Below are 27,861 nucleotides of genomic sequence, written 5' to 3' on the forward strand. Positions count from 1 at the left end.
TGATTTACATCTGGCTGTGTGATACAGTTGAGAACCAATGCAAATATGAGACATCCATCCCGAAAGGATTTAAAGTTACCACTATTTCTGAAAGCATGCAGAAATGTCCGTGTTGACAATTATAATAATATAAGATACCTCTTCCTACTTGGACTGTAATCATCAAATGCATATAATGGTAACCTTCAAAATGTTTTATTTTTGGCATCAAACTAAAATATTTTATGTGTTCAACAAATCTCGGAAGTTATGTTTCCAGTTCTTATTGTAACAGTGAAACTCTTTTTATGGATCACAGTTATTAATTTTAATCATTTATTTTATTTTCTTCCTGGGTAATATTATTTATCATGTAGGTAATTCAGCAAATACTATATAGTACCGTTTGTATAGTCCATCATAAATTCCTAACATATTTGTATAAATTTTATATTTACTCTGTGTGTAGCTGGTAACATCACAAATCAATATTCAGATGCCATCAAAGACAGTACATTTTCATTTTTGACTGCATTGCAAACCAGTATATTTATTTCTAAGTCGACTGTGTGCACTCTGAAAACAGATTAGAACGATGATTGCTATTGATTCTAATTCTGTTTCTGTTGTTATTAATATCACATGTGTGATGTAAGCAGCACAAGCCGATGAATTATTATTATGCCAAGAAGTAAAGGATTGCGTCTGTGAATGGCCAGAGCTTTGAGCACCAAACAGGTGAGAGTTCTGCCCTAATTTTGAGAGAGGCAGATTCAAGGGTCTTTTGGCTTGCTACATATTTGTGTGCCACCATGCCGCACAAATACTATACATTTACAAACATTCATGCCTTCTGTGGGATTTGAATTCGGGCCTTTCATTACAGCAGTCAACTTCTCTAACCACTTTCCCATCTGGGTGACCCATCTAATTCTAAGAAGCAAAAGGTCCTTTTGCTGGAGGAAGGTAGGAAAAAGGCAACTGTCTCCATAACTGAAGCTCTTAGTTCTGCATTAAGTAAAACAGGCTATAATATAGTGGTTGATGGAATTGATTAATAAAAAGACCACATCAGATTGGGTCATTTCAATACACGCATATTTTTATGAGCAAAAAAAAAAAATTTTTTTTTTTAAGCAAAATATATAATAAAAGATTTTAGGACTTTTTCCTTTTTTTGGCTGTGCCAGTAGAATACATTTTTTGTTTCAGAAAATAAAGTAAACTTTTCTCAAGATTTTGAGAAGTATTAAATAATTTCATAAAATTATGGTAAACTTTTCCTCAACTTTTGCTTTATTGCAACATTATTTTATTTTTCTGCAGTTAATTTCTAATTTATTAACAAACCTGTGTACCAAATTTCAATATTTTTCTTTAATTAATGTCAAAAGACTGAAATAGAAAAGATTATAATTCAAATTGACGATGTATAAAACCTCTTATGCTTTCTAAGATGGGCCACCTCAGCAAGAATCTCTAATTCTGAGAATAGTGATAAATAATGACATTGAACCATGTTGGTTGTCATCTTTTCGAAGATGACTGACCTTCATAAAAGATTATTGTATCATCTTGTAGAGATTCAATGTAATTAATTGATTTTGAAACTGACTTTTTTTTTATGTGTTTGATATTATGTGTTCTTGTCTATAATGTTTTGTGCACATTTAAACACCAAATATGTTAACTTTATTTATCCATTCAAAAATTTCTGTGCATTACTCTAGAGCTCGTCTGTTCCTTATATCTACTAAAGCTGGATCATTGGGTACTAATCTGATTGGTGCAAACAGAGTTGTGATTTTAGATGCTTCATGGAATCCTTCTCATGATGTTCAAGCTATTTTTAGAGTGTATAGATTTGGCCAAATTAAACCAGTGTATATTTACAGATTACTTGCACAAGTAAAAAATTTTCATTTTCCTTTCCATTTAAATTACTGTAATTCTTAATTTGTTTTATCATTGAAATTAGCATGATTATTTCTCCCTTTCTCTCTACACCCTCCTTTATTGTAATGAAAATTTGTATGAAATATATATTATGTTTAATAATATGTCACAATTTAATTTAAATACTTTTGTGAACATAGACTGTATGGTTTTAAGTTACAGCGCTTAAAAGTAACTGTTTTTTATGTATTTCATTTTGGCTTTATTGGTTGAGAATTTCAAAATCAGGAAAATGATATTTCTTTTAAATTTACTTATTAATTAAGTGTAGGACGTGTTGCTGTTGGTATTACAGTTTTCTGTTACCTCACTCAAATACTTATATCAGTAGACTGTTCCAACTATGGCTGTTAACTAAGAGCTGGCTATACTATTATCTGGCATTACAAGGGGATAGTCATTGTATCGGTATTGAGGTTATAGAGGTACTTAAGATATTATCTGATATAACTTGAGCTGTTGACATTCTTCAAACTTAAAAGCATTAGCTTGTCTGATGAGTAATTTTAATAAATGTGCTAGAGCAACCTTTCCTTAACTCTGTTTTTAGCCTTTAAGTTATTCATGCCTTGACCATACTGTTTCTCAAGTATAATTGGAAAATTGCTAGACCCTGATAGTGCAGTTGTACTAGATTTTTTAAATGTAATTAGAAAAAAAATCTTAGAACATAAATGGCACTCTTCGGTTTTGTTTCACAGATAAATTGATCTGGGTGATAGATAGATCTTTATACTGATAATCAAAGTACATTTCTTCAGATTAATATTGAAACTGCATTTTTCAATATAATCTGTATTGATTATCCTGACGTATTGTAGACCTGATGCACATTCAAAACCATATTTTGAGAAGCAGCAGAAATATTTGTATAATCTTAATAAGGTCAAAATTCCATACAGGAGTTATTTGCAGTCATTTTACCCTTTGAAGAGATTTCTAAAAATGTGGAGCATCACCATATTTAATATGGCTTCATTTTCAGAGCTGAAAGCATTAAAAATGAAATGAGATGACAAAAATTTTGCCATTTTAAAAAAGAAAAATTATAAGATCAAGAAACTGGTAAGATCCTGCTTAAAGTGGGGAATGCATTCCAATAAGTTTCAGCGCTAAATAAAACAGCATTAAACAACTCCATCTTAACACTTAAATAATGGGGATAAGTGAAACAGAAAAGAGAATAAAGAAATTTATCACTTTTTGTAGCATTTATTGTTAAGTACTGTTTTAGTTATAGACCTTCCCTTTCCTTTTTTTTTTTTTTTTTTTTTTATAATGCTGATTTTTATTCATAAAAGCATTTATGAAAATTTTAAAAAAAAAGAAAAGAAAATTGAGTAAAGAAATTATGTCTTTGTTTCTTCCTGGTTAGACTCTCTCCTTTTGTTGTTGTTGTGAAGATATGATCTAGCATTGTCACAGTGCATCAGTGACACTTTGCCTTGCCTTTGAACTTTTTATCAAAATATAAGCCATTTTGCATAAATTATCCATAATTTTTGTTATAGTGACTGAACTTTTCTTTAAAGAAAAAATAATCCTTTTACTCCTCAGTTCATCAATATTTTGCATTTACATTATTCAACCCTCTTTCATTAGTTAGTTTGACAATACTGTCAACATCAACAATGGATTTTCTTGTATCAACATTGTTGCTTAATTCCAGCCATATATGCTTTCAAACATTTCTCGGTCATTTCATTCCGAAAAAAATTGATGTTCTTAACAGTATCCATGATATTGTAATTTTTCTAAAAATTTGTAATGGATTGTTTATCGGTCAGTTGTTGGAATATCCACCACAGATAAGTTTTAAAATTTGATATTATACCTTGGTTGGATTAATAAAATATTGTTTGACAGCAAGAAAACCATTTCTTATGGAATCACATTGCTAAGTCAGACAAATGCTTTGGATGTCTTTGAGCATTATTAGGGAGAAGTAAAACTTTAGATTTTATAAACTCACAGTAGCATTTAACAGATGGACAAAAATGTTTGGTAAATCAAATATCAAACATCATATGTTTTTTTACTTCTAAAATTGATTTTTATCAAAGCCTGTTCTTATGAACGAAATCTATACTAAAAAAATCTTGGTTACAAAAATGTGCTACATATTTTAACTTTCAAATACATGGAAAATTGAGATGTATAATTAAAAAAATATGCAATTTTGTTAAAAACAAAAAATTGAACAGTCAGATGGTTAAGAGTCTGTCGAATATGAGAAATGAAGTCCTCGTATTTAATTCATCATCCAAAATATAGGCTTTTAATTCCAATTTGGCTGCTGCAGCTCTAAGAATACTTGTAGTTCGCTGTGTTACTTTGAAAAAGTACCTTTTAACATAGTAGCATTTTCTTGCGACCATTGAAATCTTGGTTGTTTTTCTTGAATACCATAGGTATAAGTTTGCCTTGATAGCATCTTCACAGGAACTTGATTTGCGAAAGATAGGGCATCAATTTTATCTTTGTATTTTTGAAAAATTTAACATTCGGAAAATGAGATGATATGAGAAATATGAGATACACCCAGCAGCAGTTCCGCAATGGACATTGAAGCATGCTTTCGCTTTGTAGATCCTGTTGCACCTCTAGAATTCTTTTTTCGAGATAACCGAAAGTTGAAACTTTAATTTTTTTAACACTGTAATAAATTGCTGTAATAAAAACAGCCTGCAAAAAATAATTATACTGGATCCAATCAGAAAGTTAAGGAACAGTGCAATCTGAAATTCTTTGGAATCAGTAAAATATAATTTTAGTTTAGCTTAATAGCATCCAATTTACATTAGTGGCTATGAATGTCTGGGTGGCAAGTGAAGATCATGACAAAGCGATGACTGAAGGGGTCAGACAGCATCACAGCTAAGGCGTGCCATTGACTGGTCAAATGCTAATGGCTCAAGCTAAAATATTTCATTTTACTAAGAAATTAACTTAAGAACTGATTGTACGTATTCGACAGGTTGGTTAACAAAATTTAAAAATTGCCATGGTGTAAGGCAAATAAGAATTTCAGGTGAAAAAGCTTCAGCTGATACTAAGCTGCTGAACTATTTGCAGATGAGCTCATTGAACTCATTAATAGCTAAAAGCTATCTTCAGAACAAATTTACATTGCTGATGAAACTGGTCTTTTCTGGCAATATGTACTGCAAAATACCTTGGCAAAACCTACAGAAGAGGCTCCAACTCATGTCAAGGTTCCAAAGGGAGACTAACAATTTTAGCGTTGCACAAATGCTGCAGGAACACGCAAGAGTAAAATTTTCGTAGTTGGAAAAAATACATGACTTCCAACATTTAAAGGAGTAAAGTTTCCCGTTGTATATCGTACAAACAAAAGAACATGGATGACACAGGTGTTAAAGAAGGATTGGCTTGAAAATCATTTCATACCCTAGGCTCAACAGAATTCTTTTAGTTTACCTGATGACGCAAAAATTGTCCTGGTTGTAGACAACTATTCGACTCATACTTAATGTTTTATTGAAAGATAATATATCCGTATTATTTTCCTCTTCAAATTGTATGTCCATCATTCAGCTAATGGATATCAAAATAGTGTGCATGCTGAAATGCAAATATAAAGTAGAATTTTTAAAATCTACTTTAAATTTCTTGAATAATGTCAAGAATATTAAAGAATTTTAAAATATTTTAGCATAAAATCTGCTTTGTGGAGCATCGCAAAATTGTGGGAGGATGCGTCTCCAGATACTTTAAAAAATACTTGGCATAATTTATGGTCACAGTGAGGATGATAACCTCAAATGTGAAGGTTTTCGGATATCGCAAACCAAAGCTTAAATTTTCCAATTAATGGATTTATTTTAAGAAATGTGGAGAAGCGATAATAAATGAAGACGATATAGCATAAGTTTTTCATTGCGATGGCAATGCTCCAATTATCAGTGAGTTAATGGTCAGCAAAACCTGTAGTATGGTTCTAGATCCAGAAAATACCGCTACTGATAGTGAAGAACATGGCAGAGAGGTTATTGAAAATGAAAAAATTTCGATGAGCAACTTAGTCGGAATTCTCAACACATCAATTATAGGACTTGAACAATGGCACTTTGTAACTGAATAAGAAATAATGTCTGTCTACAGAATTAAAGATAAAATATTAGTGCAAAAAATGCAACTTAAACAACTTATATTGAAAGAAATGTTTAATAAAGTAAACAAATAAATATTAAGCTTTTTCTTTTTGTAAATTTTGTTATCCTTTATAATTATAAATACTTCATTATTTCATAAATCATGATTTCATAGTTTTAATTTTATAATTTGTACATGTCATCTTACAATTTTTAAACTGATAATCTTATATCAGGAAAAATCCCAAATCCGGATATCGCTGAAGTCCTGATGAGTTCAGATCTTGGACTTTGTACTGTATACTCTCTCAATTTGCAATGAAGTTACAAATATAAAATCTCAATATATTGGCTCAACAACCTGAAAACTATTAATAAGAATTGCTGAATGTTAAAAAGAAAGTTATCTGCAAGCTCTCTGCTGTGAACTATTTATTCTATGAAAATATCTTTCATAGTACATGTCAGTAGTCATGGAATAGTCAGCACATGTAGTCAGTTACTTTGCTGAGCATCCACACACCATTTGAATGGAACGAGGCCAATTAATCAGCAAACCCCAATATAAAAAATTTTCAAAATTAGAGAAGCATATGAAATTCCCTCCAAGCCATGTTATATCAGAAACCTTCCTATCATTCTTCCAAATATCCAGGTAGCTATTCTGCAGAAATCAATAAAAGACAATGTGATGAGGCCATCTATTCCAGCTCCAGCTGACAAAACAGATGGTTTGTCTTCAGAAGCTCTTGTATTTTTATTTGTGTTTCAGCAGAGTTCCATCATGTCAACCTAGAGTATTTCATCTCCTTTTTAGCTTCATTTTACCTGTAATGTACCAGTTAATTTTTAAATTTGTGTTTCCGGTTACACCGTGAAGTCATGCACTAAGGGGGAAGAAAATGTGTCGCATTCTCCCCCACTTAAAAGATGACTGAACCCATTCGACAAATCCCACGGTGATAAATTAAATTGCCGCACACTTGTAGTGCAGGGCCAGAGTTACTAGGTTTGTCAAACCAGGAAACATAAAAATGTATGGTGCCCTCACAGGGATTTGAAGTCCTTCGATAATTAAGTGGATGTGCTTCCAGTTTCATAAGGAGGGAGAAAAAACCCTTCAGAACATACTAGCATTTTTTTCTTCTTGTAACAAATCCTGTTTCCAAAATAATAATAATAATTCGTCTAATTTCCTGAACTGAACTCTAGAACCAGAAAAAGTTTTAAATACAGAAAGAAGACTAAGAAAATAAAAGTAACTGTGACAGAAATATAATAATGACAAATATGTTCAGCTAAAATTTTCAATATAGAACTTGCCCATTTAAAATACAAGTGATTGTGTTGATTAAAAGTCAAAATAATCTGATCATCAATTTTGTTTATTTAAAAATAGATGGTAAAGACCATACAGAAACTTCCAGCTTTTAAAAAAAAGTATGAAATCGCACCAAATTGGCTTTTATTCCTGTTATAGCACCTACTTTTAATAATAATGTAATTAACATTGTAAAATGTTTCAAATGCTACTACTTTCACATTATAGCTTATATTCACATTTCATAGATGTTCTACTAAAATAAAAATAGCTTGATATTGTCATCCATAGTTAACTTAATCTTTGGATAGTTCTCTATTACATCTGTAAAGAATATCACTCTGCAAGATTCATTGTGCTGTAACTTGTGAACATTGTGGCAATAAATGTTAAACTTATGTCAAAAAATGAAAATATGAAATGTATGCTTCATTTGTTTTTCCAATAATGAAATCATAGTAGTCGCATACCTAAAAGGAGTAGTCCACCCGGTGAGGCACATTTTTAAGGCCTGGCCTTTCCTATGAAATATCACTTTTATAGGTGCTAATTTATATGTATCATTGAAACAAAAGGAAGAATTAGGATTTTTTGGAATATGATGAAATTCACCTAGGTTATCTGTTTAATGGTAAAGATGTCTTTGATGAAGATTTAAGTTCTCACTGAGAGTTTAGAAACTGGAAACAGACTCATATTCATGTAAAAGGGCAGTGATCTATTCACATTAAATGTAGGGTAAGTCACGGAAGGCTGATGCACCGAAAAATGCCCTGAGCCAATTTGACTAGTATTCAGTGATCTTATTCACTCTGTGATTGGTGATGTGAAGTATCACAAGATGCTGAATTAAGATAAAAAAATTATTTATGATTAAATACAGTCTCCAAATTGTATTTCTAAATATTATAATACTAGTATGAATTTTCCTTCCAGTTGCTGTAAATGTTGCTTGCTGGGTTGAATTTTTCTAAACCCTGGTTTATTAAGAAGCACTTAAGGCCTAAAGATGGATGCCTTGGATTAGAAAAAAAACTTATGAGGTTTACAGAGCAGCAACTACATCAGAAAAACAAACTTCAAGAATGTCATTGATGATTTTACTAACAGAAAGACAAGCTAAATGAAATATTAATTTCGGCATTCTAAAAATTAATACACAGTTTTATTTATTTCCATTCATTTAATTTTGATATTTTGTTCGGTTTGTAGTATACATTGATGGGGGTGGCAAAGAGATTTGCTCTGGGTGTTCCGCTGAATCATGCCTATTTTTATTATGTACAGTTTTTCAGGCATTTGTCAGAGAAAAGGCAAGATTTGCAAAGCTTAATAACCTATGTCATAAACTCTAATCTATACTATTAAAATCTCTGTGTGTCGGTCTGTTTGTAACATCATCTCCTCCAGTACAGCAGGGAGGGGTTCGAGAGAGGTATCCCTGTATTACAAAAATGCATAAGAAGCTATTTAAACTATTCTCATTTTCATATGATTGTAATTAGCTAAGATATTAATTAAAAATTTTGAAAATGCTATATTGTCAGCAAAAAAAAATATTTGCAAATTGTTTGTTGTGGATTGTGCGAGATATTAATCTTTGATTGTTGTAAGATATTAATTAAAAACTCTGAAAACACTAATCTGGCAACAAAAAATTTATTTATAAATTGATTGTGTGCTTGAAAAGCCTGCTCATCTGGCTCTGCAATCTAAAATTGTGAGTTGATAAGACAGGCAGATTTGCAATATAACCCCATTTTTCTCAGCATCCCTATAAGAACTGATAAGAAACGTGTATCATTAAAAAAGTGTTTTTATTCCTCACTGATAAATATTAATTATACCTCATAAAAAATGTTATTCGTTATCAGCAAAGGACTGAAAATTAAACACAATGACTTCATTTTACAAAATAACTTCAACTTATTTTCTGTTTTTATTAAAGAAATCAGTAACATGAGATATGGTAATCATTCTGTAATAATTATATATATTGAAGTGTTGATGTCTGTGTAGTATGGCAATGACCATTTATCTTAACTTATAGCAGCAACAGTTGATAATCATTTTCAAAGAAGCATTGTCTTCACTTGATGATATTTGAATTCACTTTGCTCTAGTTTATGTATGTTTAGCTGTTCCCCCCCTTTTTTTTTCCCTAGTCATTGTTATATACTGGGTGATCTAATAGTAATAGGAAAAGTTAAAATTCAGTAATTGAAAAATTATAGAACACAGTGTGCACAATGTCATTTTCACAGAAAGTTATATTTTTTAATCAGTTTATACATTGGTGCACCAGCATAGTTCACTATGCAGCTAGATTTAAAAATATTAAGTTGTCATTCATGACAGTGGCTGTCAGACTTGGCAGAATACTCTGTATATCATTAAAGAGGGTTCGGCTGTAACTCCTGTCATGTTTTGTTTTGGCAAGTAACTTATCTCCATTCAATGTAGCCAATAATATCAGCTGACCCCTGTACACCTGTGATTTCAAAGCTGTTTGTTGGCAAAGAACAACTGAGGGACATGGTCATCATCAAATGTCGATCGCATCAGGTACTGGATGGAATCTGTGTGGAAGCACTCCAGCCTACAGCGTCTCACAAAAGTGATGGGACACTTGTGCTTTACAAAAGCAAACTGTAATAAAATAAATTAAAAAAACATGTCAAAAATTTTTGTGGGTGTGTTTCATACTTAAATTTAGTAACAATTATTACATAACATACATTTTCTCAAAATATTAAAATAATAATTTAATAAAAATACAATTGTTTAGAACGGAGCAAAAAATGGCTCACATAAGTGATGGGACACCACTAGATACTACTACGTACTACAATAAAAATATTTTTTGGGGTTTTTATTTTTATTCAAAAGCAATTAGCAATCATTTATAAAATCGTCTGCAGTCTTTCTCTCCAGTTTGTTTTGGAATTTTTGTGTTGTTTAGCTCTGTGTAGCCATGAATGCTAAACGAAAAGAAACCTTGCCTGAAATTCGAAAATTAATTATTAGTTTGCATATTGAACACGAAAAATCTATTAGAGAAACTGCTGAAACAGTTAACAAGAGTCATTCAACAGTTTTCAATATCATTAAACGATATAAAAAGAATCATATGATTCAGGATAAAAGAAGACCTGGCCGACCGTCAAAGCTATCCAATGGAATAAAGCGAATTATTGTTCAAAATATTAAAAAAAATCGAAGAATGAGTGCTCCTAAAGTTGCTGCTGATTTACAAGCATTATATGGAATAATTGTTAATCCTGAGACTATTAGAAGAGTAATTCGATCTGCTGGATATCACGGTAGAGCAGCCAGGAAAAAATTCTTCATAAGTGAAAAGAATAGAAAACTCAGACTGGCTTTCGCAAAATCCAACATAAATAAGAACTCTGATTACTGGAATGAAGTTATATTTGCTGGTGAGAGTAAATTTAATATATTTGGTTCTGACGGTAGAATCTTGGTGTAGAGAAAACCCAGGAAAGAATTTCGCAAACAGAACTTGGTGCCAACAGTAAAACATGGTGGAGGAGGAGTTATGGTATGGGGGTGTATGTCGTCCGCTGGAGTTGGTAATCTTGTTTTTATTGACAGTATAATGGATCAGTACAAGTATATTGACATTTTAAATCAAAATTTGAAATCTTCAGCACGAAAATTGACCCTTCATAACGATTTTAAATTCTACCAGGACAATGACCCCAAGCACACTGCTTTGAACGTTAGACTCTGGCTGTTGTATAACTGTCCTGAAATAATAAAAACACCACCACAATCTCCAGACTTAAATCCCATAGACAATATTTGGCAAGAATTGGAATCAAGAATTCGCAAACACAACATTTCTTCAAAACAACAATTAAAATCATTGCTTCAAGAAGAATGGGGTAAAATCACTCCAGAAATCACAAAAAAATTAGTCGAATCCATCCCAAGAACATTAAATCACGTTTTAAAAGTAAAAGGAAATCCAACAAAATATTAAAACATTTTAAGAAGTAAAATTTTTGGATAAATATTTGATAGAAAAGTAAGTGTCCCATCACTTATGTGAGCCATTTTTTGCTCCGTTCTAAACAATTGTATTTTTATTAAATTACTATTTTAATATTTTGAGAAAATGTATGTTATGTAATAATTGTTACTAAATTTAAGTATGAAACACACCCACAAAAAATTTTTACGTTTTTTTAATTTATTTTACTACAGTTTCCTTTCGTAAAGCACAAGTGTCCCATCACTTTTGTGAGACACTGTATATGAATGTTACACTATGAAATACTTGCTCTGTTGAAAAGAGGGATGACAGCCAATGTGCATTGTTTTCTATCTGTTGAAAGGTCCAGTTTTCAAATTTATGATGTCATTTAAAAATGATTAGTTTCACTAATGAGCATTGTAATATTGACTATAAATGCTCTAAGGAAAAAAGTTGTCAAAAAATTCAAAATGACGCTGCTATATCTGCGCAAAGTTGACTCTCTTTTCCTCCCCTTTTTGTTGGTGCAGTGCTGGCTGTAGGTCATCCTAATTATCTGAAATTAAAAATTCAGGACACTTTTTAAAAAATCAAAAACAATTTTTATTGATTTTAGTTATTAATGTATCTGATTTCAGGTTGGATGTATATTGGAAGAAAAGGAATAAAGGTACAAAGTGAGAAAGTCATTTTTAATTATAATTTTAAAAAACACCATTTTTTCATAATATTTTGGGGAATTTAAAATTTCAAGGCAAAACCTGTAATGCTCAGATGGTTGAAGTTTTCAATAGGAAAAGCTAGTTGTCAAGTAATTGTTAAGTGGGCATATGGCTATGTATCTCCCTTCCCCTTCCAAAAAAAAGTTGACTAGTATGTTGGCTAGGATCTGTACCTAGGCAGCCTTGACATTGATGGTACACGCACCTGGTGCTGGAAAGTGCAGTCTACACTGTTCGAAAGGCAGGTGGTTTCAGCCATCTGAGTAGTGGTGCAGTAGCCAGTCTTTCTTCAACTGTTCACTCTGCATCCTGCATGGTGTGGTGCATTGATCCTTGTGAGCTCAGAATCCCTAACTAAAATGGGGTGTAACACATGGGAAGCCTTGTTGTGTATCCTTAAAGGAATGTGGTACAAGTAACCTGATGAATAAATACCACTATATAAGCTTAATCTGCAATGCCAGAGCTATGTAATATATCTTTCTGGTCTGCAAAACCGTCTGTTTGTGCTGTTAATTTGTGTTTCTTAGCTGTCCAGTCCTCTTCTGATCTGCCTTGGCTCCATGGGGACTTTTTTAGGTCTCCTGTTTGGATTTACAACATTAAAAATACTTTCTTCAGATATTAAATAAATTTTATAAGCAATTAAAAAATGTCAAAAAATTTGACTCTTTGTGACCCTTTACCCTTAATCTTAGGTATTTCTTTGCATGTCTCAAAAAATAACATCAACTACTAGCTATAATTCTTTTATTATTGAATTTTTACTCTTTCTGTTATTTTTTTGAATCGTCTGCTATATTATTTTTTTAGTAAATTTTCTTTTATTTCTTTATTCACATAACAAGATCTGATAAATATGATACTATTCAGTATTTAAAAAATATTGCATATAATTATTTAGTATGTTGCATAAACATATTAATGTTATACTATTCTATTTGGCTTAGTTTCTGTATAGGTTAGTGTGTATAATCAAACTTTCAAATTGATTTTTGACTTCTTTATACCAAATCACTGCGCTTGAAGTTTTGCTCACATAAATTTTTTGATGAAAATACAAATTTTCACATTGACTTTCTTAAATGTTGATATTATTTATTTATTGGACTGGCTTTTCTCTTATAGCCTTGCTTACAGTTAAAGTAAAGTTAAAAACAAAGTAAAAATTTAGGTCAACACACCGCAAATATGTTGACCAAAAGTCCTTTTTAATTTGAAGTTCATTTGCTGTCTCTAAATGTGCTAAATTTTGAAGGTTTTTCAATGTTTTTTATGCAGCTGCCAATGGTGATTGATTTTTAAGTCAAGGTTTAATCGTTTAATCCCTCATTATTAACAACTGATATTTTTATTGCATTATTTGCAATATTGAACCTATATATGGAACCTATATATTTTCATTTTCTTTTTGCTATCGTACTGAGGAAATCAACAGCATAAATGTACTTTCATTTTCTTTTTGCTGTCATACTGAGAAAATCAACAGCATAGTTTCATCACTCATTACTAATGTTGATCAGCATTCTTTCTCAATTTTTTTCTAAAAAATAGAGCTTAATGATAACATCTTAATATTACAGACCTATGTTGCGAAGACCAAAGAACTGTGCAAATTATTTTCATGCTAGATTAATATTATGGACAGTGCTAGATTTTTATATCACTGTAGATACTATATTTCTCTCCTGAAAATTCTGGTAATTGATAAGACTTAAAAGTGCCATTCTTTTAAAACATACTGTTTAGACATTTTTAAGTGTATTCTAGTCTGGTTAGCTAGAAGTGAATTAACTGGGTCTTTAAAAAAAAAAAAAAAAATAGTATGTTTATTGAAGAATTATGGGAAAATTTAATCACAAAACTTCAAAATATAGCAAAATTATTTGAGAAATGTAAAAAGGAGGAGAACATGTTTCGAATTGCAGTAGTGATCGCTGTTGATGTTAAAGTATATAGGAATTTTTTTATCTACAAGAGTATGTAATTTAATTGCACATAATTCAGAGTGTATAAATATTGTTAAATCACAAAATTGAATTAACTACAGTCTTTTGTTCCTTATAAATTCCTCTCAAAATACAGGAGAATACAAATGAAAGTATTGTTCTGTTCTGTTTTGATTTATGCACCTATTTTCAGTGCTCATTTAATTTACCAACCAAATGAACTTATTCTTAAACTCCAAGGAAATAAGGTGTATTGTTAATAGAACTTTTCTGTTAATATTAACCATGATTTTGGATTAGGTATGAACACTATCTGCAAAATTACCAGAGTTAATCATGAGGGGACTGTATTCACTGTCATTTTTTGTGAAAATATGCATTTGGACCTACTTGATTGTTTTATCTAAATTTTTCCTGCATAAAATTATATGTGGTTCTTTATTGCATTCATGTTGGATTAAAAAGACAGTAGCTATTATCAAAGTATATATTTTTATTTATTAATTTCTTTATGTATTCTTGCTAAGCTGTTGAGGTGTATTTGCCTTAAAAAGATGCCCTTATGAACTTTCACAAAAACTGATTCATGTACCTGTTTTACATGTGAGAAACTATCAAACCATGCAAAACTGGGTGAATCCATGGTGAACTAAAAATATACATTGGATTTGAGTCAAGTGTTTTTCTTTCTGTTTCAATAATATGATTCTGTTCTGATAATAATATAATTCTGTTTCAATAATATTTCTTCCTGTTTCAATAAATACTAAATTTTCTATGCTAGAAAATAGATAAGGTGGTCATATTTTAAAACTTCATATAAAATTATGTTTAGTATATTTATATATACATGTTAAAAATTGTTATCGTAAGGTTAAGGTTGCCACATTTTCTCTTTCAATAACCTGTGTTTTTAAGAAAACATGTTAACAAAAGTTCAGTCAGTAATCTGTGGCATTTTCTTTGAGCAAATCACACTGCACATATTACTACATTTCTTTTAATTTTCTCGTACTTTTTAGAGAAAAATCTTGAAATCCCAAAAGAATTTGTTTCATAAAAATTTTATCTGTTTTAATGTGGAAAATGCTTTAAAAAAAAAAATCTTCTGCCACAGAGTTTTATGTATTAGCATGAATAAACACATGTAATTTTTTGAAAGATTATTATTAATTTTATGTTATTAAATTTTTAAAGCATAATTGAGCATTTAAAGTGCATAATTTTACAAACCACCTTAACAAAATTTGACCTAAAATTTCATGTTTTGAGTGAAATGTAAAAACTATGGATTTTAAATTAATATATAATGTATATTTATTATTTATGTGATATAATTATAACATTTATTTTAGTTTTGCAATAGATTAGGGTTTATATTATACATATGATTTCTGTTGTCTAAACATGTTGCATATTTGAACTGAGAATGAAAGATATAATGTAATATTTCTTAATTTTATCTAAGTTGTGCTAAAACATTGATTTTTAATCTCTTGTATAATATATTTAAAAATAGGAAATTTATATCATATTAATGTAATTGAAAATAGGGTACAATGGAAGAAAAGATTTACGATCGTCAAGTGACAAAACTCTCATTATCAATTCGTGTGGTGGATGAGCAACAGATTGATCGGCATTTCAATGCTGCAGAATTAGCTGAATTGTATACATTTAATCCAGATTCAACTTCTAATCGCCCAACTCCTATGGTTCCAAATGTATGTTTTTATTATTTTGCTTCTTATCATGATCAGATTTTTTGTTATTTGAGATATATATTTACATTTATATATAAGAATTTATTGCTCTTTCTATAATATCACTCCTAATTTTGGCTATTACTTGAATAGCAGGATTTCCTTTTTGTTATTTGTTAAATTATTTTAGGTAGTGTGGTCAGTGATTTGAAAATGTTGTTAAAATGGACTTAAGATCCTGATGTTAAAAAGGAGTTTTTGTTTAGTTTTGGGATTAAAGGTAGCTGTTTCACTAAGCCTAATGTCTGTGACTGGGTACGCAAGTATTACTTTTCTGAGGAGAAATTCACTACAATTTATTTTTTATTTTATTTATTTATTTGAAAAATGTTGCTCTGTATTTTAGCACTAAATATTTTATACTCTTTACCAGTAATCAGGTATTTAGACGCCAAAGTTTTTTCCTTTTCTGGAAGACTAAGGCTACCAGAAATAGCCATCAACCCTGCACTTGGTCAGTCTGACAATATTTAAATATTGTTTTGGGAGAAGCCATCTACTATTTGCAAAATTTAACCAAGGGTGAGGCCTGCAATCCAGAGAAGTATGGCTCCCGGGGACACTTTTCCAGTAATATTTAAAGGATTTAACCCAGGCCTCTGAAATTTGGAGCTAGAGGAGGGGAATACAGTCAGTCAGTATTCTCTGAACTCATATATTTTGACAAAGGGTTATCTGGCTGACTTACCAGCTTGAAATCTGTTTTACCTCTGCATTTGTTCATATAATTTTTTTTTTTTTTTTTTTTTTTTTAGTCCAAAGGGGCTTTGTCCCTGAAGGACTTGTTTTCGTTTTGCGATTTTGCGTCGGACTCATAAACATCGGTTCACTTTTCAAACTGTTGCCACAAAATGTTAGAGTCCTGCATTATATTTGAAGAAATTAAATAATGAAAAATCTGCATAAATGATTGTCTATTTCTCGCATTGTGATAAAACAATGGTACATAGAGCCATCGAATTTTGAATGACGAAATCCTACTACGAATATGGGCATCTGAAATCCCAAATTTGGAATTTGTTTTATTATAGATTTTATATTTTGTAAAACTTTAACGAATTTTTGATTTACAAACTCAATGCTTTAAAAGCGAGAAATGGCAACGTTATATAGAAAAAAAATACTTTTATCTCCAGCTCGCGAGACTGTGTATATCGGAAATTCTAAAGATATGCTTAATTTAACATTATTTTGCGATATTGCTCTTGAACTGAATTTTATGGTTTAAGTGCAAAGAACATGATATTTAATAAATAAAGGTAACACTCAAAACGTTAAAAAAACGCCCCTTTGGACGTAATTTAAAATCTGAAACATTTCTTTTTTTTTTTTTTTTCCCCTTTTCATTGTCTGTGTACAGCTTACTGCATTTCCCTCTTACAAACACAACCTCTTTTAAGTGCACCTACAAAGGCAGCTGAAGTCAAATACAAGGCCAATTCCAAATGTATGGCCGTGGTTACAAAAGAGCTGTCTGGAAATCCATGCAACTCAATTGTTATAGCATCTTCTGTTGTGATGCATCTCTCAATCTTTGTGTTATTTATTGTATGTAAGGACTTCATAAATCTTTGCCACTTCTTTTAAGTTTCTTCTGGTAAAACCTCATTCCAAGCTATCTTCCGTAGCCTTAACGTTTCCATAAATATCTTTGCTTTTAATATAATAGGACCTAGCAATCCCAATGTGTGAAATAGATGTACTATCATTGACAGTACAGATATATCACATAGTGTGTAAAACTGCATCGTTATATTTCACCTTAAATGAAAAATTATCTTCCTGGGTCTCTTCAGCTTTTAAAAAGGTGTAAGTTGACTTGTTACTATTGTTAAGCTTATTATTATTGCTACATCACTAGTTAAGGCTCATGCCTCCTTTTTTAAAAGTTTCAATAAATTGATATTGTACTTCTATAGCATCCTTTAATGTCTTAGCTCCTGATAAAATGTCATCCATATAGATATCCTTAATGAAAATTCCTTGGACTCATCTATGTGTAGTTGTCGTAATGTGCACATTTCTAAGTATGGAGAACTTACTATTCCATATGTCACAGTCACTGATTCGGAGATTTACTCGTTTATCTGTTTCTTCTTTCCAAAGTATTCTTTGAAGTTTGCTCTCTTCTGGGGATCCAAATCATACAAAAGGAACATTTTCTCTGTATTGGCAGTAAATGCAAAGAGATGCTTTCTAAACTTAACCATTAAATCAAAAATATCTTGAATCAACTCTCCGTTTTACTGTAGTGAATTTAATAAGTTTCCTTTATTTGTAAGACATCAAAGGTTGAATACCACCCTAAACTTAGTGAAATTTCTCTCAGGTCTGTACACTCCTAAATGGGGTATAAAATATGAATCAGTCTCATTTTCTTTTTCTATTGCTTCGTACATGTGTCCCATTTTCTCATACTCTGTTAAAAACTCTTTGTATAATTTTAAGTAATCAGGATCTAAATCTTTTCTGCAAGGCTGTTAATTTTCTCAAAGCAAGGTCTTTTGACTGTCCTAGGTATGAGGGGCCTTACTTTAAAGGCATAGTTACAACACACCTACCTGAGTTACCCCTTTTATGAGTTTTCTGAAAATGCTCTTCATATATTATGGTTTCTTTATTTTTTACTATCTCCTTTTCAGCAGTTTTTATCCTTCTTAAGCATTCTCATTGTTTGTTCAATGTCATATGTTGTTTTCATCAACCCACAACGTATGTGTTTTTGTTCTTGTGATGTAACGCTTCCAGACATAGTAAACACAAATACCCTGTTTTGGGAAAAAAGGCTTGAGTTTTCCGAACGAATCTGTTCAGGCTTAAATATTTCAAAGAAAACTTCAGCTCCTAAAAGCATCTCTGTACATGCTCCTAAAAGCATTTAAAATTCTTATCAGCTAATTTTAGGTTACAAAATTTTTGCACTTTAATATGAATTTTCCTTGCAGGAATCAAATCTTGCATGATTTTTGGTACTAATAAAAGGTCTAAACTCCTTGCATAACTTTTATCTTTATTACTAACACATGCTGAGACTCTTGTTCTAATTGTAAACAAGGAATCATTTAACCCAGAAAATAAAAAAAAAAAAAAAAAAAAAAAAAAAAAAAACTGTAGAAATTTTAACGAGCAGGATTTGACAAATTGGTGTTTTTGTGGACATAATTTCAGGCACCAGCATATTTTAAGCATTGTCTATCAGTTATAAAATTTATATGAGTCTGCAGAATAGCTTCCAACAGAATGTTTGTGTTGCATTTAAAATTCTCAGTTGCTTTCAACATCAATAAAATGTTAAAACTGTATTATATAAACACAGTATTTTAATTTTTTTTATTTAGGATCGTCTTCTTGCCGAAATGCTTATTAGAAATAAAGACTGGATTGTTACATATCATGTGCATGATTCACTTCTTCAAAATGAAACAGAAGAAGATCTTACTGAAGAAGAAAGGAAAGCAGCTTGGGAAGAATATGAAAATGAAAGAGAAGGACGTACCACTGCAAATATTGTCCCAGGTTTTAAAATAATTTTACTACTGATAAATTACTTATGTATGTGACTTAAAAGTTAAGTGTACATGTGAAAAGTTTGGTAAATCAAATGGGTTTAACATGTAGGAAATTTTTTTCAGTATTCTTGGGAATTCAGAACCAAATTAGTCATACTGAATTTTGCATGATTGCTAGACTAAGCCTTAAAAACAAGAATATCATGATAAATGCATAATCCAAATAAGATGAAATAACATATATTGTAGTATTAAAATTTAAAAACACTGAGTATAATTTGGAGGGTTTAAAGCCGGTATCACTCATTTAAAGCACTCAGATGAACAACTGTTTAGTATAATTTTTCTTTGTCACATAATATAAAACAGCCAGTCACTGCAGATCACTTTGGGGTTACCATGTGTAGGGGAAACTAGTGCTCCATTATGATGATAACAAGGGATTCAATGCTGGTAGCTGATTAGTTGAAAACAGACATATAATTTTTTCAAAAGATAAGAAAAATTGTTGAAACATTTGGTTCGTCCAAAGCAAATGGCTGTATGATAGTAGAAGTGGTTGGTGGTAGTGACAATGATGCAGTGAATTCCTGTGAGACAGTGGATGGTGTATAAGAGAAAGGATCTGTTGTATGCTTGAGGGTGCCACAAGGCTTAAAATGTAATAGTATACTTGATTGCTTAGATTGATTCATACTTTTAACAGTGTAGCTTTTCATACACTTTAGAAGCATTTGGCAAAAGCCATAAAACTCGGTGTTCTTTTAGATTGAAAGTCATATTTTTAGTCATTGGGTAAGACAAATGTTGAATGATATTTTTGCATTTTACCTTTTTTCATAAACCAAATAAGTTATGAGTCTTTTTTAAAAGTAAATGTGGCTGCTTTTGCCTTTATTACATGTGTTGTCATGCATAAAAGGTAATCATCCATGATTTATAGGCATAGCTATTAATTAACTTTTTATACAATTATTTATTAAAAAAGTAAGTAAATGTAAATGAAGATATTTTAGAGAAACAATTGAAAAAAAAATTTATGTCATAATTTTATTTTGTTGCTATTGTGTTCTAATCATTTCACATTTTCTAATCCTGTAAGAAAATATCTATTTTTTATTAATTCCTTAGTCATTGTACCCATCTCTCATTTAAGCAGCCTGTTCAAATATATTTTATTATGCCCATATATGATAGTAGAAGTGGCATAGGCTGCACTTTTGCAGTAAAAAGTCATGGAAATTCCAATTTTTATTGCACTTATACCAATTTTATTTGCACAGCAGATTCACAGATGGCAGCACAGTACTTGTAATTTGATTATATAGTAGTATACAGATTTAGAATATTTTTTCCATTAGAAGATGCTTTGAAAGGTTCAATTTGAGTACTTGTATTTTTTCATGCTTAACATGTGGAAAATGAGTAGCTCAAGTGAACAAAATTTAAGTCTTCAAGAATCAGGAAGTGATTCAGAAGGCAGCCTTTTTTCAGATCAGAATCAAAAGCAGCAAACGCTACCATGACCACCTTGCCAAGAATGTAGGAAGTGTTTGACAAGAAGACAATCATCAGAGACCGTGCAGTCTCCTGGCCCCTTTGATTGCATGATCTCTCCCTTGTGAATTTTACCTGTGGGGCAAATTGAAGAGTCAAGTGCACTCAAATAATCATCAGGCACTGGAGAAGCTGCAGCAGAACATTGAAAATGCTATTGTTGCTATCCCTGAGACAGCTGCTTAATGTGTCTCACAGTTTGATAAATCAAGAACAGTGCTGCATTGATGTCAATGGTAGCCATTTCCAACCCTTTCTTGTATGGGAAACTCTCCTGTTCATAAAAAAAAGTCATTTCTTTGTAAATCTTATAAATATTTTCTATTTTACCCACCCTATACGTACCAGAAAGATACTTTATTTTATCTTGGATTCCAATGTTTGTCAGTATCTTCACAAGCTGTTATGACTTTGGTGATGCCATTATTGAAACCAGACTCCTGCATCACCTTAGATAATTATTACATTTTACCAAAATTATGTGATATCCTTATGTTTATTTTATTTTATTTCATTTTATTCCCCCCCCCAACTTGAACAACCTACAGAGGAAAAAAAAAAAAACTGCCCGAGAATGTAAAGTGTGTTCATTTAAGAAGAATGCAAATGGAAAGTGAGTTAAAGAAATGAAGTATTGTTGTAAAGATTGTAATGTAGGACTCTGCTTATTGTATTTCAAACTTTATTTTAATTTTTGAAAAAAATATTATAGCTATTACTGATGTTGAATAAAAGCATCATCATTTGCAAATAATACTGTCCATTATTTGAAGCATACATAACAATTCTTTCTCTAAAAATTACATACATTTCATAAATGCCTGCATTGAAACTTTTCTGTTTATCTTGTATATGCGAGGAGGAAAGCCAAATATAAGGTAAGTAATAAGAATAAAAAAATTTAGTATTATTTATATGAATTTATTTTGACTTTTATAAACATTAAAATCATCAATAAAAAATTTGATGATTTTGAATAAGTTTTGTTAAACTGTGCTCCAGATAAGGGATTAAAAAAGTATGTGTACCTTTCTTCAATTTAAATAAAAAAGTAAATATTTTGGCTTTTTGCATGTTTTATCTGATGAAAATACAAATATGAAGATGCAGTGCTATACTTCTTAAACATTAACATGATACTACTATAGTTCTTAAGTGTCGTTGTTTTCTAAGGAATACATCAGTATAATTTGATAATATTATGTTTATAAATATATTTAGTAGGTATTAGTTTGTCTATAGTTCTCTGTTGTAAATTTTTTGATTAAAATCATGTAGTATAATCATTCTGATTGCATTCCACATAAAAACGCATGTGTTAACCCGGTAGCACTCGCGCGGGGTGACTGAGTCACCCCAGCCTCATAAAACCTTTCATTCTGGAATTTCTATTTATCCGCTATGAATCAGCCCTTCAGTAGCTAACTTTTAAACGGTTTTCTTTCAATAGCACCTGCCAGCAGCAGGTGTTTTTCTTTTGTTGGGGAGGAGCAATCATTTCTTGGAACGCTACATGCAACTGGGGTAACCTGGGAACCCCCGTGACCAGATTTGTTCTGAAATTTCTCACTTTAGCTTCTTGCTTGCATAGATTGTGCATGTGTGCTATACTGTAGTCGTTCGAAAATGGCTCTCAAACGAAAAATGACAGATTATGAAAAAGAAATGGAACACTTGAGAATGTTATTGGATACTGTGGAAACTTCCGATGAAGAAATGGATACTGCTAGTGAAAATGAAGTAGATCAAGAAATTTATAGCAGTCATGACAGCGACAGTGAGTTTGAAGCTGAAAATAAAACGCTTGAATCTAATGAAAAAAGTGACAGTTATATAGGAAAAAATAAAACAGTTTGGAAGAAAAGTAAACCGAATCAGAAGGTAAGAACCAGTTCCTGTAATATTATAACCCACTTACCAGGTCTGAAATCAGTTGCAATAAGTATTATGGAACCAATTGAAAGTTGGGAACTTTTTATGGATTTCAATATTATAAAAAATATTGTGGACTGCACCAATATTTTTATTGATAAAATATCCGAAAATTTTCAACGGAGTCGAGATGCTAGGCATACAGATGAAGTGGAGATGAGAGCACTGTTTGGTCTTTTATATTTATGCGGATTGCATAAATCTTCTCATGCTAATGCAAAAGACTTGTGGGACGCTGATGGCACCGGAATTGAATTATTCCGAAAGACAATGTCTTACAAACGATTCACTTTTCTTCTAAGGTGCTTGAGATTAGACAATGTAAACGATCGCGAAGCTCGAAGACAGTTGGATAAGCTGGCAGCTGTGAGAGATTTCTTCAGCGATTTCAATAAAAAATGTCAAGAAATATATTCAGTTAGTGAATATGTTACAATAGATGAAAAGTTGGAGAAATTTCGTGGCCGATGTGCTTTTCGCCAGTATATGCCGAAAAAGCCGGCAAAATATGGAATTAAATTATTTGCCGTAGTCGATGCCAGGACATATTATACATATAATATGGAAATTTATGCGGGGAAACAATCGGATGGTCCTTTCAAAGTTGATTATTCGCCATCTGAGATCGTAAAACGACTTTGTGCTCCATTATTTGGATCTGGGAGGAATATAACCATGGATAATTGGTATACAAGTTACCCGCTAGCAAAAGAGCTCCTATCAAAGAAACTCACTGTAGTGGGAACTTTGAAGAAAAATAAAGCTGTAATTCCTGCTGAATTTTTAGAAACAAAGAAAAGAGAAGTATATTCTTCCATGTTTGGATTCCAAAAAGACATGACATTAGTATCATATGTTCCAAAGAAATCGAAATGTGTAGTTCTTCTGTCTACAATGCATCATGATGACACGATAGATGAAAACTCTGAACAAAGTAAGCCAGAAATAATCCATTTCTACAATGGAACGAAAGGAGGAGTAGATACTGTTGATGAAATGTCTACGCTTTATTCAACAGCTAGGAAAACAAACAGGTGGCCTATGGTGATTTTTTACTGTGTTTTGAACGTGGCTGGTATAAACGCGCGAGTGTCACTTATGTCTACTAAAAATCCTCCCTTGCAGTATAAAAGTAGACGAATGTTTTTGAAAACATTGGCATTATCTCTCGTAAACCCACAAATAAAGAGGAGATCAAATATGCAAATGTTACCCAGAGAATTACGAGAGAAAATGAATCAGAATTTCTCAACAGAAAGGAATGCCGTTTCTGAAGAGAACTTGCCAAAGAGAATGAAGCTTGGTAAAGGACGATGTACAATATGTCCTCGAGCTAAGGACAAAAAAACAACAATTTCTTGTATGAAATGCCAAAATTTTACTTGCAAGGATCACTCTAATTATGTTTGTGACAAATGTGTTTAAAATTCAATAAAGGTATGTAACTGATTTTTATTTTGTAATTGAGTAAGTTTTTTCCTATAAACATTAGTAGTAGAAATTAACGTAAATATATTTTCAAATTAATATTCATGCTTTAGAATATACTAAAAAACTGTATTTTATACCTTTTCAATTTATTTGCACTTAAGTTTATATGTGTATATTGAATTAAGCTTAAATTTATCGGTGGGGTTATACAGGTACCCCGCGCGACCAAAATGTGCTCTGTTTAGCGCGCGCCTTCCACCGGGTTAAAAATGTTTTAATTCTGCTGTGGACATCATTAGCATTACTGTTTGAATATGTTTTTATTTCGTACTGTTCTGTTATCAGGAACAGATTCAGAAATGTTTGTACGTATGGATGTATGTGTGTACATGCATACACACATATATGCACATACATGCACACGCACATACATTCATACATTTCTGATTCCGGTCCCAATAACAGAACATTACTTTTTATTTAACTGAAATTTCTCTTTCATAATCTACAGAGCAACTTTTTGCAACTGGAAAATTGACAAAAATATTACACACAGTAGCACATTCTGGTATTTTTCAAACATAATTCTTGTATGATTTATGCTGTCCCAATTAGTTTAAATTATTAATTACTGTATATCAGTATATTTTAATTGTTTAGAAATTTTTTTGAAAGTTAAACAAACCATGGTGTATTCTTATTTTTCTTTCCTTCTTTGTATAGGTATTCAGAATTTACCAGGTTATCAAGGCATATTCAATTATTATCAGGAACCAAATTTTGATGAAGCTGATTATCAAGGACCACTTATTCCAACTGTTCAAAAGATAATGAGTGATTTAACTACTCATATTAATAAGCAGGTAATATATAATTATGTTGTACAAATTTTTATATCAAGTTATCTTTTCAACTGACTAAAGTAAAGTGTTATAAGGAAAAAAAAAGTCAATAGTACATGAACTATTGTCCAAATCAACATCACTAGTTTTGCAAATCTTTACAGCTTTGCAAGACTACCTATGCTGATCTGCAAATTTCTTGCTCAACTCGTTTGCATGACAAACAATTAATCTAACTGACCCATGCTCTGTTTTTAAGCTTCATCCCATATTCCCATAGAGCCATGTTTTTGCATAGAATGCAAAGTGATAAAGACAAAAGAGATTTTATTGCCTTCTATGAAGCAAAGGAAGTATTCTAATTGAAAAATTCGGGGTATCATATTTCAATGAAAATATTCATTTTGATTGCCCTCGAATCCATTTAAACTATATTTTTGCATGATGTCTGTACATACAGATACTTTTAAAGGATTCTTACCTCTAAAACGAATTCTAAATTGGAGAATTCAGAAGAGATTTTTCGTAATGTCTGTATGCAGGTACACATAACTCAAAAACGAACAGCCGTAGAGCATTGAAATTTTGTATATAGGACTGCTATAACAAGTAGTTATGCACCTCCCTTTTTCGTTACAGTCGGCTGCACCAAACGTGTTTGTGTATATATATATTCCCACTTTATTACCCTGCTCAATGAGTTTTTTTTTAATTATTATTATTATTATTACATGTTAGTAAATTTTAACTTTTTTATTCTTATATGTTGGTATAAGAATATATATGAACTGAACCAACATATATAATGTGTATATATATATTGGTTCAGTTCATTTTTTTGCTTTAAAAGTGATGACTTATGTTGTTCTTATGTCCTGGTTAAGGTTTTTATGCCTTTAGTTAATCTGCATGCAATAGCTAAAAAATTACCAACAGTTTAAAAGTTTAAAAGGCACTAGGCCTAACAAGGCTGCCATTTGTTTACATTTGAAACTTTTAGTAAAATAATGAATTAAATTAGTTTTTGCACCAATATCAGTATCCTTTTGCCCAGTAGGGGCCAAAATACGACTGTCAGTTTTGTGTACCAAAAATTTTATCTTCCTGCCTGCTAGCTAAATCTGTGTGTAATTTAATAGGCCATACAGAACATCTTGTTTTGTCCACTTCAGATTTTTTTTTTTTATTTTTTTATTATTTTATTTCTGATTTTAGTAAATATGCAACTTTTTCTCCTAAGTGAAATAAGCGATTTTGAATATTTAGTATTGCTATTTGTTCTAATTTATATCTGGTTATATCACAAGAATTTAATTTGCAATTGGAATTGCTGTTTTATATGTATTTAATACTCTGCAAAAGATGGTTTAAAGCTTTCTTTAAAAGTGTTGGGAACATGTTAATTATCCAAATTGGTAATTAAAATATTGATAGGAGTATGTTTTTGTTCTTTTTTTTCCTGCGTCGTGCAGTTTAAAAATGCATGCAAACATGGCAAGATATTTAAGCTGTAAAAATATCAAATAACAATCAGTTTGTCCTTTTTTTATATGATCTAAACAAAAAGTTAAAAGTTTAAGTCTATTGGACGGGGGAAAAAAGAAAATCGTTTGAGGTTGTTTTTTTTTTTTTTTTTTTTTTTTTTTTAAATTAATCATAAATTACAAGCACGCATTTTTTCCATATAAAACCTCTGTTAATGTAAAATTTTAAGCAAGAAAATTTTACTTTTCTGATAGGAACTCTAATTTTTTCTACAAGAAAAATTACATTCTTCTATTAGCCTTGTTTAACAATCATAAAAATAGTATATGAAAATTTATCTCATTCAGCATTATACTTGAGCACAATCATTTTGTGTTATACTCACCAATGTTGGAATTTCTTTTGTATTTGGAAACTATTTGCAGTAAAGGCTAACTAGTTTATTACTCTATAGTTTTAAATGTGAATATATATTTAAAGTGATTTCAGCAATGGCTAGTTAGCACATAGATTGCTGGCCATCTATGTGTTCTTGTCCTGGCCTTCAAACTCACCAGACATCACTCCTTGCATTTTGGGAAGGGGTATATTGTTGTTTTCTTCTGCTGTTACCATCTTACCATGGTGAATTCCATTATCCATGCCATTGCATCAGACACATCTGTTGTGCTTCAGCTTATGAGTTTTAAATGGACTAGAGAGTGGATACAATCCAATCACATTAATGCAAATACATGTCAAAAGCCAGAATAATAACCTTTCACATCGCTGACCACTGCAAGACATGCGAGAAGAGAGTCACTGAAGTTAGGAATCTGTAGGATGCCGATTCCAGTGTCGTGGCTGCACTAGTTTGTGTGGTTTAAGATACATGCTGTGAACAAGTAAATTAAGGTGGTTCAACAGATCCTCAATTAGGCTTAAGTCCAGAAAGTTTGGTGGCCAGATGAATGTGGTAAACTCATCCTGGTGCTTTTTGAACCATGTATGTACACTGTGAGCTGTATGACATGTTGAACTGAACTTTCTGCATAAATAGGTAGCCCTCCCCAAATTTACTCGTAATTCTGGCAGATTTTTCTACAACATCCTTTTTCCACCTTTTTCGAGTGCCTTATTCATATCTTTTGTTCCCATTCTGAAATATTTCTAAACTCATTGATAACAGTGGGTGGAAGGATCACATTTATGGAGTTTACACTTTGCCCTTCTTGAAGTTTACACTTTTCTCACAGCAATTAAGTGTACGACCATGAAATCTTTCTCTGAATTTACATGCATACATACAGTTATAAGATTC

General features: G+C 31.3%; 1 protein-coding gene across 3 annotated transcripts in view; it reads left to right on the forward strand.

The window, feature by feature from the left end:
* The window catches only part of LOC118206101 (uncharacterized), a 279,989-nt gene that overhangs the window by 205,785 nt on the left and 46,343 nt on the right, over positions 1-27,861 (forward strand). For all 3 annotated transcript variants that reach the window (XM_085817487.1, XM_085817486.1, XM_085817488.1), the window contains 4 exons: positions 1,710-1,887; positions 15,596-15,766; positions 19,144-19,321; positions 24,958-25,097. In XM_085817487.1, coding sequence (XP_085673613.1) covers positions 1,710-1,887; positions 15,596-15,766; positions 19,144-19,321; positions 24,958-25,097 — 667 coding nt within the window. The remainder of the gene's footprint in view (positions 1-1,709; positions 1,888-15,595; positions 15,767-19,143; positions 19,322-24,957; positions 25,098-27,861) is intronic.

Source organism: Stegodyphus dumicola, chromosome 5 (genome assembly GCF_044657685.1).
Source record: "Stegodyphus dumicola isolate Sdum_Otavi_A_Nest chromosome 5, ASM4465768v1".
Classification (NCBI taxonomy): Eukaryota; Metazoa; Arthropoda; class Arachnida; order Araneae; family Eresidae; genus Stegodyphus; species Stegodyphus dumicola.